The 13754-nt window shown below is 35.7% G+C and overlaps 1 protein-coding gene across 1 annotated transcript in view; it reads right to left on the reverse strand.

The window, feature by feature from the left end:
- The window catches only part of HFM1 (helicase for meiosis 1), a gene marked incomplete at both ends in the record, with an annotated part of 98544 nt that overhangs the window by 11778 nt on the left and 73012 nt on the right, over window positions 1-13754 (reverse strand). Inside the window, 5 exons of the mRNA XM_080691749.1 lie at window positions 36-139; window positions 1630-1709; window positions 4663-4778; window positions 5654-5734; window positions 13125-13271. Of these exons, the coding sequence (XP_080547875.1) occupies window positions 36-139; window positions 1630-1709; window positions 4663-4778; window positions 5654-5734; window positions 13125-13271 (528 nt within the window). The remainder of the gene's footprint in view (window positions 1-35; window positions 140-1629; window positions 1710-4662; window positions 4779-5653; window positions 5735-13124; window positions 13272-13754) is intronic.

Here is a 13754-nt window from a genome sequence, read left to right on the forward strand (position 1 = left end):
AGCTAGGGAGATATTGAGTCAGTATGAATGATTACCTTTGTCTTGATATTCAGATAGTTTTTGTTGAACTTTTCCATGAATTTTTTGCTGATTCCACTCCTCCATTATAGGCAATTCAGGTATGTTTAAATAATCTGGCCTTTTTAAAGATAAATAAAACCATAAAAATGTTAAAAAGAATATTTATTAATCTAGCCTTGAAAACTTACTCATATCAATGAAAAATAAACAAATAAACATGGTTTATTCACTCAACACTTCTATGAAAGACAATACCCAACTTATGTAGCAAAAGGTAAAACAGATGTTTAATGGAAGAGATCCCTAACAGTCATATTTACATTACCTCCAGTAGATATCTGCTATAATTGTATAGTCTCAAAAAAATCTATTGCTAATGCTACTTTCAATTAGGTGACAAAAGTTGAGATACTTGAAGTAGTGTTGGGATCTAGTATTCTGACTGATCAATTCTTGTTCTGACTGGTTGTTGAATCAATTAAATGTCCTCTTTGCATGTGAAATGCCCTTATCTGGATGGGAATTTGCACATGCTACTGTTTTCTAGGCATCATGACATAGAAAAAGACACTGAATTACTACCTAACATATTCTGCTTACTAACTAGGAAGAGGAGATTTGATTTTCTTCATCAATAAAATGAGATAAAAATACCTTATTTTGTGAGTCAGGCGGCTATTAAGCTCCAAAAAGATAATGCACAAAAGTGAGATTTTAAAGTATCTTATAAATTATAAAGTATATAGTAAATCTCAAATATTATTAATATGTAATGAGCATCTGATTAGAAATATTAGACTTTTTTGTTTGTTTGTGGGTCTGGGGATGGAACCCAGTGGAATTTGACCTCCGAGCTACATGCCCTGCCCTATTTTTCATTCTTTATTTTGAAACAGGGTCTCATTAAGTTGCAGAGGGCCTCACTAAATAGTTGAGGCTGTCTGCAAAACACGGTCCCCTGGTCTCAGATCCTGAATGCTGGGATTACAAGCATTAGCCACCACACCCGGCCAGAAAGATTAGATTTTGTATGCTAATATATATGGATTATCTTTTTTTATTTTTTATTTATTTTATTTATTTATTTATTTTGGTGGTACTGGGAGTGTGGAACTCAGGGGCTTTCCACCTCCTGGCTATACTCCCAGACCTACTTTATACCTTATTTGGAAACAGGGTCTCACTAAGTTGTTGAGAGCCTCACTAAGTAGCTGAAGCTGACTGAACCTGCGTGATCCTCCTGTCTCAGCCTCCCAAGTGCAGGGATTACAAGCATGTACCACCATGCCCGGCTATGGATTCTCTTTTTAAAGCACAGTTCATTCCTGTCACTTAGAAGGCAGAGAACCTGAGGGGGTGGCACATAGGATGGGTAGTTTCCTAGGAAGGACATGATTCAGTGAATGCTAAAGTGTTCAGGCTATAGAGTTCTAATAAAATTTAGGATATGAAAAATATGGAAATTCTTATGATATTGTTGCTTTATTATGAACAAAATAATCACTGTTATTTACTTTGATTAGTAGGCTTTTTTTCTGAATAAAGTGTCTATCTGGAGGAACAGAGCGTTTAAGAAGAATATCTTAGATATTAACACTACATTTTTACCTTGATATACTGGGAAGGAAAGGTTTGGGAGTAAAACCAAACTGTTTAAGGTCCACACTTTGAGACTTATTCATCTGCATCTTTTAATGAAAAAATATGAGTTTAATTATCAGTTTCACATGAAGACCTTTAAACAAATAAGATAAACAGAATAATTCCTGCTGGTTTATAAAGTCCACAAATCAATGAATTAGGAGAAATTCAGGCTAGTTCTCAACTCAAATCTCTTTCTTGGGACCTTAACTGTTAGCAATCTTCTTTTTTTTTTTTTGTGGTACTGGGGATTGAACATTCTACCTCTGAGCCATACCCCCTAGCCCTATTTTTGTTTTAAATTTTGAAATAGGGTCTAAGTTGCTGAGGGCCTTTCTAGGTTGGTGAGGATGACTTTGAGTGTGCAATTCTCCGATCTCGGCCTCCCAATATTGGGATTAGACATGCTGCACCATGCCTAGCAAATGTTAGCAATACTGATGGATCCTTTCTAGGCTGTCTTCTTTTTTCACTCTCTGTGTTCTCAATGGTCTATTTATTCTCATGGCTTCAACCATCATCTTCTTGTGATTCTCAAATCTGTATTTCTAGCTCAGCTCTATCCAAAGTTTTCAGTTATATCCAACTGCTTGTAGGACATGTTTACCTAGATGTCTTGCAGGCCTCTAAATTCAGTCTTTCCCAAATTAATTTTTTCTGTTTCTAGTCCCCTAAGCTTGCTTTTCCTTTACTGTTCCTACCCTAGACAGGCCAAACTTTTCTCCCAGTTGCTCAAGCCAGAAAGCTGGGCATCATTTTTTACTATTCCTTTCACCTTACCCTTTATAACCAATGAACCACTTAGAGAGTTGATCCTATTTTGGGAAAATATTTTAAACTCAGTCATTTCTCTCCATTAGTATTAACACTACCCTAATGTAAACCTTCATTTTGCTTGAAATACTGCAAAAGCAAACTAATGAGTCCCTATTTTTCATCTTCTAATCCCTTCTCTACATTGCAGCTAGAGTGATCTTATGAGTGTATTTTGACCATTTTATTGATTAAAGCATTTCAGTGGCTTTCCAATCTTTTCAGGAATATATATATATATATATTCCTAAAGCAGCAAAGAGGTCTGCATGATCTGTCTCCTACTTACCTCTTCAGCCTCATCTCTTATTACTCCTTTACTTGTAATTGAACTCTAGACATAATGTATTACTTCAGTTCCTTTAGAGATAAAACTAACACCCTCTCCCTTCCTCCCTCACTCCCTCCCTCCCTCCTCCCAGACTTTGCATATTCTCTATTCTCACTACCATTCTGGTGCCCTACCGTACCTCCATATTTGACTTATCCTTTGGGTCTCAATCACAGTCTTTCCTGGCCCATCCAATGTAGACAATTGAGTACATTTTCTATGTAAACTGAAGTATCTCATACTCTGTCACAGAATTACTTATACTATATTGAAAAGGCCTTTTTATTTGTATTCTTAATTCAGCTATAAATTTTATGAGGACTAGAAATAAAACTCTTATTACATTTTAGCAACCTGGAATATTTTTGATATTTAATGAATATGAAAAAAATGGAAGAAGGGAAGGAAGGAAGGAAAGGAGGGAGGGATGGAGGGAGGAAGGTTAGAAGGAGGGGAAAATTAGGCCAATAAAAAATTATCTCTGAGAAGGTGGTGACCATTTCAAATCTAATGCCTTTCCCTATTTCCCAATATTCCCTTATTAGCTTCATGCCTTAGAATTCTTTTTAAAAATTGTTTTATATGCTTTTATTGGTGCATTATAATCTCACATCATAATGTAAATCATGTTACCAGTGACAGAGAGGTACTTGGTGACCTCACCCCCAGCAACCTCCCCATCTTCCTCCTTCCCTATACAGGGCACTGAGATTGACACTGGTATTTTCACATATGTATCCATAGCCGATGGTAGTAATTCCTTCAGCTAACCCCACTCTTTCCCCTTCCTTCTCCTAGACCACCTTCCTGGCTTCATTCCCTTTCTCCTCCATTATCTGGAATCCCTCGAATAGGAAGGAAGACTTGTTCATCAGTACTCATCTAGGCATAATCCCAATTATTCCCTAGCTTCACATATTAGAGAAAACATATGACCCTTCACTTTCTGTGGCTGGCTAATCTCAGTTTACATAATGTTCTCCAGGTCCTTCTGTTTTTTATTTTTTTGCAAATGACATTTTGTTCTTCTTTATTGCTAAGTAGAATTCCATTGTGTAGATATCCCATAATTTTGTAATCCACTTATCTGTTGATGCACACTTAGATTCATTCCATAATTTGGCTATTGTGAACTGTGCTGCCATGAACATGGGCATGCATATATTACTGTAGTTCTCTGATGTGGGCCCCTTTGGAAAGATACTCAGGAGTAGTATAGTCAGATCATATGGTGGATCCATTCCCAGTTTTTGAAGAAATCTCTGCACTGATCTCCATAGCTGCTGAACTAATTGCAATCCCAACAGTGTACAATAGTTCAAATTTTCCCACATCCTTGCCAACATTTATTATTTTTTGAATTCTTAATGACTGCCACTCTGATTGGGGGAAATCTTATTTTTTAAAGTCCTAGAAAAGGGCTTTTCTAGGATATGACAACTTAGGCTTATGTCTGCTTACTGACCACTCTATAAACCAGTAAAATTCTCATTCCCTTATCACCTAGAAGGAAGACTTGTTCAGTACTCATCTAGGCATAAGAATTAGAATCAACAGATTTTCTAGCCCAGATGTAGCAGAAAAGGGCAAGAATATCTAGTTTCAACTGTTGCTAAACTAAGCCTTTATATCCTTTGCCTTTCCCCTCTTCTCTGTTAAAAAAAAAAGACTAATGAGGGAGGCCTGTATAAATACGTTCTAAAAGCAGATTTAAAGATTGATTTAAAAAAATGGTCCTATTCCCAGTCTATTTATAATTCTAAAGTATACTGTGAATATCTACCCAATTTATATACCGAATAAGTTATATTTATACTCATTTAGTGGCGAAACAAAAGGATGTTATTTAAATGAACCTTGAGACGTTTAACTGGAGGAAGAGATGAAATAGCATTCCTATTTCTTAAATCAGATAAATATGAAGAAATTGTTGGCTCTTTGATTTCTGACTTCTGTGCAACTCCAGTTTTACCTATGGGGAAAAAATTAATTCTTTAGGTTAAACTTTAGGCATTGTTCTGAGGGTGGGGGGGTATTAGAGATTGAATCCAGGGGTATTCTACCTCCGAGCTAAACCCCCAGAGCTATTTTACTTTTTATTTGGAAACAGGGTCTCACAAAGTTGTTGAGGCTGACTTTGAATCTGCAATCCTCCTGTCTTAACTGCCCAAGTACTGAGGTATTGCTTTTATAAAGCCAAATTTCTTCAAAATTTCAAATCTAATATTTACTTTTTTATGTTCACAATGAAAATTATAAGTCGCGTGATATAAATATCACACATAGATAATTAGGAAATCAGTTCTATTCATCAAAGGCCTTTAATTTTTTTCTTTGTGTGTGTGGTACTGGGAATGGAACCCAGGGACATTCTATCTCCAAGCTACAGCCTCAGCACCTTTTTTTTTTTTTTTTTTTTGCGGGTCTGGGGATGGAACCCAGGGGCATTTGACCTCCAAGCTACACCCCCTGCTCTATTTTTTATTAATTTTTTTGAAACAGGGTCTCACTAAGTTGCGGCCGGCCTCACTAAGTAGCTGAGGCTGTCCGCAAACCGAATGGTCTCAGCCTCCCGAATGCTGGGATAACAAGTGTGCACCTCTGGTCTCAGCCTCCTGAATGCTGGGATAACAAGTGTGCACCACCATGCCCGGCTTTTACTCTTTATTTTGAAACAGGGACTCACTGAGTTGCAAAGAGCCTCACTAAGTAGCTGAGGCTGTCTTCGAACCGTGATCCTCCTGTCTCAGCCTCCCAAATGCTGGGCTTAGAAGTGTGTGCCACCACACCCTGCTAAAGGCCTTTTAATTTTTAATGGTTGAAGTAAATTTGTATTATAGAACTCACAGCAGTCATGTCCACAAGTCTCTTTACTTTTACAATGGTGATTACATTCTCGGTTCCCAGGTTTTTTGCAGGCAGTCATTCCTAAATTAATATAAGACAAACAAACCTATTTTTATTAACTCTATTATTATAAATTTAGTAGAACTAATTTATTGATTCTCTTTTCTCTTAGGCAACATGAAATATTGACTTTTATGCTTCCTCAAGTGTAAACACGTTTTAGAAATATCTCTAATAATAGTCCCTCTCCACTACTAGCCCCATCCCCAGATTTTTACAATGATATTTGGCTACCTGCGTGCTTATCTCAACCTACTTGGTATAAACAGAATCAAATATGCCAAAATACAGTAACAAAATTTGTCCTTAATGAAGTGAGAATGAGAACAGAGATTTAAAACTTTTCTCTGTTTTATACTTAAGTCTGGGAATCTGGAAAGAAGCAAACCTCATGGCATTTAGATGGCAACATTGACTGATTAGTAGACAGGACACCATTTGCATTTAATAAATGTTAAAATACATGCTTTAGGGATATAAAAATTTGACATTTAAATTCAAAGAAAGTAGAGATTTCTTCCAGTTTGATTTCTTTAAGTTAAATTAATATACCAAATATATAATTCATTTTTCATTCATTATATTTTAAATAGGCTTTTTATTCATCTTAGTTCTGACTAGTAACATGAATGAATGAATTCTGAATGAATCCTTGAAAGACAAACAGATCTGGCTGTGAGAAGTGGACAAAGGAAAGATATTCGGGTAAGAGCAGAATACTCAAAGTGAACAAACACAGATTGTAGGAACTAACATCCATTTATTTTTTTCTGGAGCATAAAATTTTAGTGAACTAGAAATGCTGGAGATAGTGGAAAGTTTTGAGAACATTTACAACCGTTCCCAGCCCTTTGCTCTTCATTTTTAGTGTCATTGTTTGACCAACTTTTTTCAAGCCATGATATATCTAAACAGTGATAACATATGTGTGGCTGTGTAAGGTAAATGGATGAGGCTGATTCCTGTATGAGGCAAGTGCCTGGTCTCTTACAGGGCTGAGAAGATGAATGTATTAGGTCCTGATAAAGTAATTTTTTAAATCCCTAGTAGCTATAAGCTGACAGCTAAACCATAGTGTTCTCAAATTACATAAACAACTTTGAGAATATAAACAATACTCAAACTCTGTGACCACAGTGGAAGACAGATTAGATTGCCATGTTATTAGTTCTGAAGCTACAGACAAGAATTATTTGAGAACCACAAAAATAATGAAACACCTCCCTCTTCTGGTTAGCACAGATGACTACTGTTTTTAAAATCTACCTTCAAAATAAAATGTGCCAAAATAACCAATTACCTCACTTTCTGAGAGTACCCAATTTATAACTGATTTCTGCTTTCTCTGAATTCTAAGAATCATCCAACACAGATGAAATTCTGTAAGTTCCTCTCAACTCCCTGAAATGATCCACAATTTGGCTTGGCTGGCATGCTCTCATTTTTGCAGCATTTAAAAAACCAAAAACCAAAAACTAACTTTCCTCAAAGATAGGTGTGTTCTTAGTGGTGTTTGGCTGAAGAACTTTGACATTTTACTTTGTAAAGAGTGTCATTACTGACTACTTTGAAAAGCTTTGCCCAGTCATAATCTCATTACCTCTCACTTATACTGTAATTTATTTCTATACTCTACACATTGTTGCTTAAGTAATTCTCTTACAGTTAAACTTGATTACATAATTATCTCACTTACCACAATTACTTCCTACAGCCAACAAAATTAATTCCACAGTCAAGGTCTTGCACAACTGAATTCAAGCATCCATCAAAATACACTGAACTGCCATTATTCAAATAGTCCCATGCTTATGACTGTATCTTTGACAGTTCTACATCTTAGCAGATTCTCTCTTCCTTGCCTATCAGAAGCCTATCAACTTTTAAGGCAACTCAAATGGTACCTCTATAACAAATACCTATTATGATCACATCATCTCTAGTAATTCCTCTATCTTTTGGGCCCCTATGGTTTTTCTTTGTATCTTCACTTACTGGATAATGTCTTATATTTAATATGTTTATAGGAAAAACACGATGGTGAAGTACAGGGTACACTAGAGTAAAATAATCATTTGTTCTAACATAGGCTCTTTTCTGAAAAACAAGGATTTGAAAAATACTTATTCTGTCTACCTCATAGAGATGAAAAGATAGAATGAATATAAGTACAAAAAAGCATTTTTAAAGGTGCCTGGTGGCACACACTTGTAATCTCAGTACTTGGGGGACTGAGACAGGAGGATTGAAGGTATGTGACCAGCCTCAGCTACTTAGTGAGGCACTCTGAAATTTAGTGAGATCTTGTTTTAAAATAAAGAGTAAAAAAAAAAAAATAGGGCTGGGGGTTGAATCCATCATATCTAGATTCTTTGATTTTTTTTCCTGGTTAAGTTCCTTGCTTTACTGGTGCTCATCCTTAAGCAACTGCCTAAATATTGTAAAACTTTCTGAAACTCTTAATGTACTTAGTCTTTATTTCTGAACTTTTATTAGAAGTTTGATTTGACATAGAACAAGGAGTTCTAGAAGACAAGTCTATTCAGTGCTGCTGATAAAAGATCATGATTTTTGTTTCTTATCATGTTTTGAAGTGTTATAATTGTGCCTTGTTTTTAAATCTTCTTTCATTCAATCAAGCTAACTAGCATAAAGTAAGCCTTTTTTGATGTACAGATTTATGTCTAACTTTAGGTCTGATAAATTTTCTAAATTTTTTGTTCTGATTTGTTATTTCTTTTTCTGGAATACTTGTTAGATATTAGCCTCCTAGCTTCCCCATCTTCTCTTTTATTTTCTGTCTCTATGCCTTTTGGCTTTCATTTAGATTGTGCCTACTTCATATTCTAGCTTGCCAATGTTTTTTTTTTTTACAATAACAGATTTTATTTTCCTGTGCTTACTCTTATTTTTTGTCATAAAATTGTTTTATGGTTGCAATTTAATATTTTTCTCTAAGGTTACTATTTAAAGTTTTGTATAATTTTATTACATTTCTGAAGTAGCCTGTTGTTTTTTCATCCACTTCATGTTTACTTAAGACTTTCACATGTTCTAAAACTTCCTAAAAAATCTAGTCATTCTGGCTGTCTCCCTACAAAGTATTCCTATATCTCCATTGAACATATGAGAAAAGTAATTCATACAGAAGTAAAATGCTCATGACTATACTCTCAATAAGCAGCAAATTTGAGATTCTAACTCCTGTAGTCTAATTCAAGATTGATTTCTCAATCATTTTACCTTTCTAGTTATATTAGCTGCTCTAAGTCTCCCCAGAGGATTCATATATTACTTAGAGAAGAAACATAGTCTTTGGGGGATGGGAAGACTAAGAAGAAATGCCTTGCAAAATCTTTTTGCAATAGGGAATAAGGAGGATGCCTCTTAATCAGAGGATGTATAAAGAGATGCATTTTTATACATTGCCACAAGATGGGGCACAATGACTATATAAACACAACTATCCACAATGTGGAAGTCAGATTCTATGAGCTAAAATTTCAAAGCAGAGTTGGTAACTCTTATCAGGAATGAGATCTGTACATAAATTTATAATACTAACATATGGATATTTTCTAAGTGACAAAATTTTTTCTTATATTTCTATTAGAAATAGTACTTAGAAAATACAAATTCTCCCCCACTCTCTACATCCTGGGGATTCATAGAAGTTTTCAGAGATTAACAACTAGAAAAATAATATCTCAGAGAACATTAACTTAAGCTGTGTTCTTAAGCATACTTTTTTTTGGTGGTACTGGAGATTGAACCAAGGAGCTAGAGTTCTACCTGAGTTACATTCCCAGCCCTATTTTTAAATTTTGAAACAGGTCTTACTAGGTTGCTGAGTCTTGCTACATTGCTGAGGCTATCCTTAAACCTGCAATCCTCCTATCTCAGCTTCCTGGCTCAAGCATACTTTCAAGTTAGCAAATTCCATACCCTATACTTCACAACCTGAGACATATATTTTCATAGTTTGCCACATGAAGTTTTAATTCACATATTTGAAGCCTCCAGTTCCAAGAAATTAAAGTAAAAAAAATAGTGCCAACTAGAAACTTAAACCATATTTTGAATTTTGATCTTTCCCTGGACTAGCACAATGTGGCACAACACTCTCTTGTGATGCTGGGCACAGCAGCGAACCACAGCTGTGTCATGAAATCAAGGGGACAAACAACTGATACTCTACAGTGTACTTAATGTGCTGCTAAGCTGTAACATTCAGTAGGTTAGGTGTACTAAATGCATTTTTTACTCATATTTTCAGTATCCATTAATAACAGGTCATGAAATCTAGTAAAGTTGCCCAGATATATATTTCTTATTTAAGTTTGCCCTATCTTGTTCTTTCACATGAAATTTCACATGAAATTTATAATCAACTTAGTTTCAGAAAATGACAACAACAAATCATTGGGATTATATTGACTCTAAAGATTCATTTGGAGAAAACTGACATATTTGTGACACTGAATTTTTCAGTCCTCGAAATAATAGTATATCACCTGATTAATTTATTTTTAGTGATATTTACTTTTCATATAGTGCTATAGTACTACTAACATGATTTTTATGTGTGTGTGGTACTGAAGACTGAACCCAGAGACATTCTACCTCTGAGCTACACCCTCAGCCCTATTTTTAAAAAATTTTAAAAAGGGTCTCACTAGGTTGTGGAATTACTGCGACATATGTTGACTCTATATTGAAATTGTTGGAGAATTTCAAACTTTTTTTTTTTTTTTTTTTTAGTGCTGGGGATTGAACCCAGGGGCTTTCTACCTCCAAGTTGCACCCCCAGCCTAATTTTTATTCTTTGAGACAGGGTCTCACTAAGTTGCGGAGGGCCTTACTAAGTAGCTGAGGCCAGCTACTTTATACCTGATCCTCCTGTCCCAAACTCCCAAGTACTGGGATTATAAGCATGTGCTTCCACGTCCAGCAATTCCAACTATTTTTTAAAGCACCTGGTTAAAGTTTGGACCTGAAGTTCTGTATGAGAGAACATTCTCATATTATTCTCTATCTCAGTAGGAAAGCTCTAAATATTTCACCCTGGAGTGTGACATTTGCTGTAGCTTTTTACAGATATCTCTTATAATATTAAAGAAGTTCCTTTGTATTTCTAGTTTGCTAAAAAAAAATTTTTTTTCAGTGCTGAGGATGGAACCCAGGGGCATTCTACCTCTAAGCTACACCCCCAGCTCTATTGTTTTATTCTTTACTTGGAAACAGAGTCTTACTGAGTTGCAAAGGGCCTAAGTAGCTGAGGCTGGCTGTGAACCGTGGTCCTCCTGTCTCAGCCTCCCAAATGCTAGGATTACAAGTGTGTGCCACCATGCCTGGCTGTTAAAAATTTTTAAATCATAATTTGGCACTGGATTTTATCAACCTTTTTGCCATTTATCAAGAAGATTACATTCATATTCTCCTCTCTCCCCCATAACTAAGTGAATTATACTGACCCCGTTTTGCGTGCTAAGTCACTCTTGTATACATAGAATATGTCATACCAAATTGTGCTCTACTGTGCTTTGTAAATACATGTTGGATTAAGCTTGCTTATGTTTTTGTTAAGAACTTTTGAACCCATGTCCATGACATATATTGGTGACAAATTTCCCTTCTTTTAATGTCCTTGTTAAGTGTTGAAGTCAAGGTAATAATGGCCACTTAAAATATTAAACATTAGAAAATATTCTTTTTTGGAGGGTACTGGGGATGAAACCGAGGGGCCTTCTACCTCTGGGCTACTTCTAGATCTATATTATATTTTGTTTGGAAACAGGGTCTCAGTAAGTTGCTGAAAGCCTCACTAAGTAGCTGAGGGTGGCCTTGAACCTACACAATCTTTCTGTTTCAGTCTCCCAAGTATTGGGATTACAGGCACGTGCCACCATGCCCAGCTTCTTTTTCTGTTCTTAGAGTTAAAAGTGATATTATTATGGTTTGAACAATTTTATCAATGATATCATCTGAACCACAGATTTATATGTAGAAAGATTTTAAATGATTACTTCAATTTCATTACTAGTATCAGAATACTCATATTTTCATTTCTTCTGTCAATTTTGGGAAATTCTGCTTCTCAAAAAATATTTTTTTAATTTTAATGTAAATATGTCAAATTTATTATTGTGAAGTTGTTAATAACATTGTTTTTATGTTTTTGATGTCTTTAGTATCTTTTAATATCTCACCAAATCTTAAGATTCTTCCTTATTTTGTGGTACTTGGAATGAGACCCAGGAGCTTTCTACCTCTGATATATACTCCTAGACCTACTATATATTTTATTTGGAAGCAGAGTCTCACTAAATTGCTGAGAGCCTAACTAAGTAGCTGAGGCTGGCTTTGAACTTGTGCAATACTCCTGTCTCAGCCCCCCCCCCAATACTGGGATTACAAGCGTGCACCACCACACCCAGCTTAAATCTGGAGATTCTTGTGCATCATTTGTTTTCCCTATAACAGTGGCCATAGAATGAAGTAGGTATGAAAAAGGGGAAGTGTATATAAAAGAGTAATTAAATAATTCATATACTGAATATGAACTCAATTAAAAATATGAACTAGGCTGGGCATGGTTGTGCATTCTTGTAATCCCAGCATTTGGGAGGCTGAGCCAGAAGGATCACAGTTTGAGGACAGCCTCAGCTACTTAGTAAGGCTCTGTGCAACTCAGTGAGACCCTGTTTCAAAATAAAGAATAAAACATTGGGCTGGGGATGTACCTCAGAGATAGAATGCCCCTGGGTTCAATCCCTAGTACCACACACACAAAAAAAAAGAACTATAAGAAGTAATTCCTAATAAATGTGTATGTGTTATTGGGTATGGTGATGCATGCCTGTAATCCCAGTACTTGAAAGGCTGAGATAGGATTTCCGGCAAATTTGCAGATTTGCGGCCAGCTTTAACCCTGTTTCAAAATAAAGAATAAAAAATAGAGCTGGGGGAGTAGCTCAGAGGTAGAATGACCCTGGGTTCAAACCCCAGTATGCCAAAAAAAAAGGTGTGTGTGTGTGTGTGTGTGTGTGTGTGTGTGTGTGTGTGTGTATTACTTGGAATTTAACCCAGGGACATTCCACCACCAAGCTCTATTCCCAGCCTTTTTAATTTTTATTTCAAAACGAGATCTCACTAAGGTGTTAAGGGTCTAAGTTGCTGAGGCTGGCTTCAAACCTTCAATACTCCGGTCTTGACTTCTCCAGTGCTGAAATTATAGGTGTGCACTATGGCACCCAGCTCCTACTATACATGATTAATGTAAATATTGTGAAGTCTAAATATCAAATTCCTTAGTATACACAGTCTGAATGACGCAGTACTATAATACTGACATTCCTTCCTGGCCATATTGGTATTTTAATATAAAATAGGGACTGATAGAGCTATTTACCTTTATTGGGTCCTGCTACAGCAGATCTATCTGGACATATAGAATAGGAAATCTCTGTTTCTGATTTTCTTTTCATAACTATTTGATTTCCAAATCTCTTGGATCCTAAGTAAAAGACTGTAAATTTCTGCTGAATATCAAGTCCAACTGGAAAGAGGAAAGTATACAAATGCTTAAGTCACATAAGTCCATCTGTGAGACTTTTATTATATAATAGTTCTTATATTATTGGCACTGTAGAGCTAAGAAGCCCAGCAAATTAAATAGTTTAAAATATTTAAAAAATGTTAAATGAGAATTTACACATCATCACAAGAATAAAAATAAAAGTTCCTATAGTAGTTGAAATTTAACTTATTGGAAATAAAATATCTATAAATGAACAAATAAAAGTTGAATTAAATTATCCCTTTTTTTCAGTACTGGGGATGAAACCTAGGGGAATTCTACCTATGAGCTACACTCTCAGCCCTATTTTTTAATTCTTTATTTTGAAACAGGGTCTCACTGAGTTGCAAGGGCCTCACTCAGTAGCTGAGGCTGTCCTCAAACTGTGATCCTCCTGTCTCAGCCTCCCAAATGCTGGGATTACAAGCATGCACCACCATGCCCAGCCTTATATTATTCTTT

This window comes from Muscardinus avellanarius (genome assembly GCF_963383645.1).
Source record: "Muscardinus avellanarius genome assembly, chromosome: 3".
Lineage (NCBI taxonomy): Eukaryota > Metazoa > Chordata > Mammalia > Rodentia > Gliridae > Muscardinus > Muscardinus avellanarius.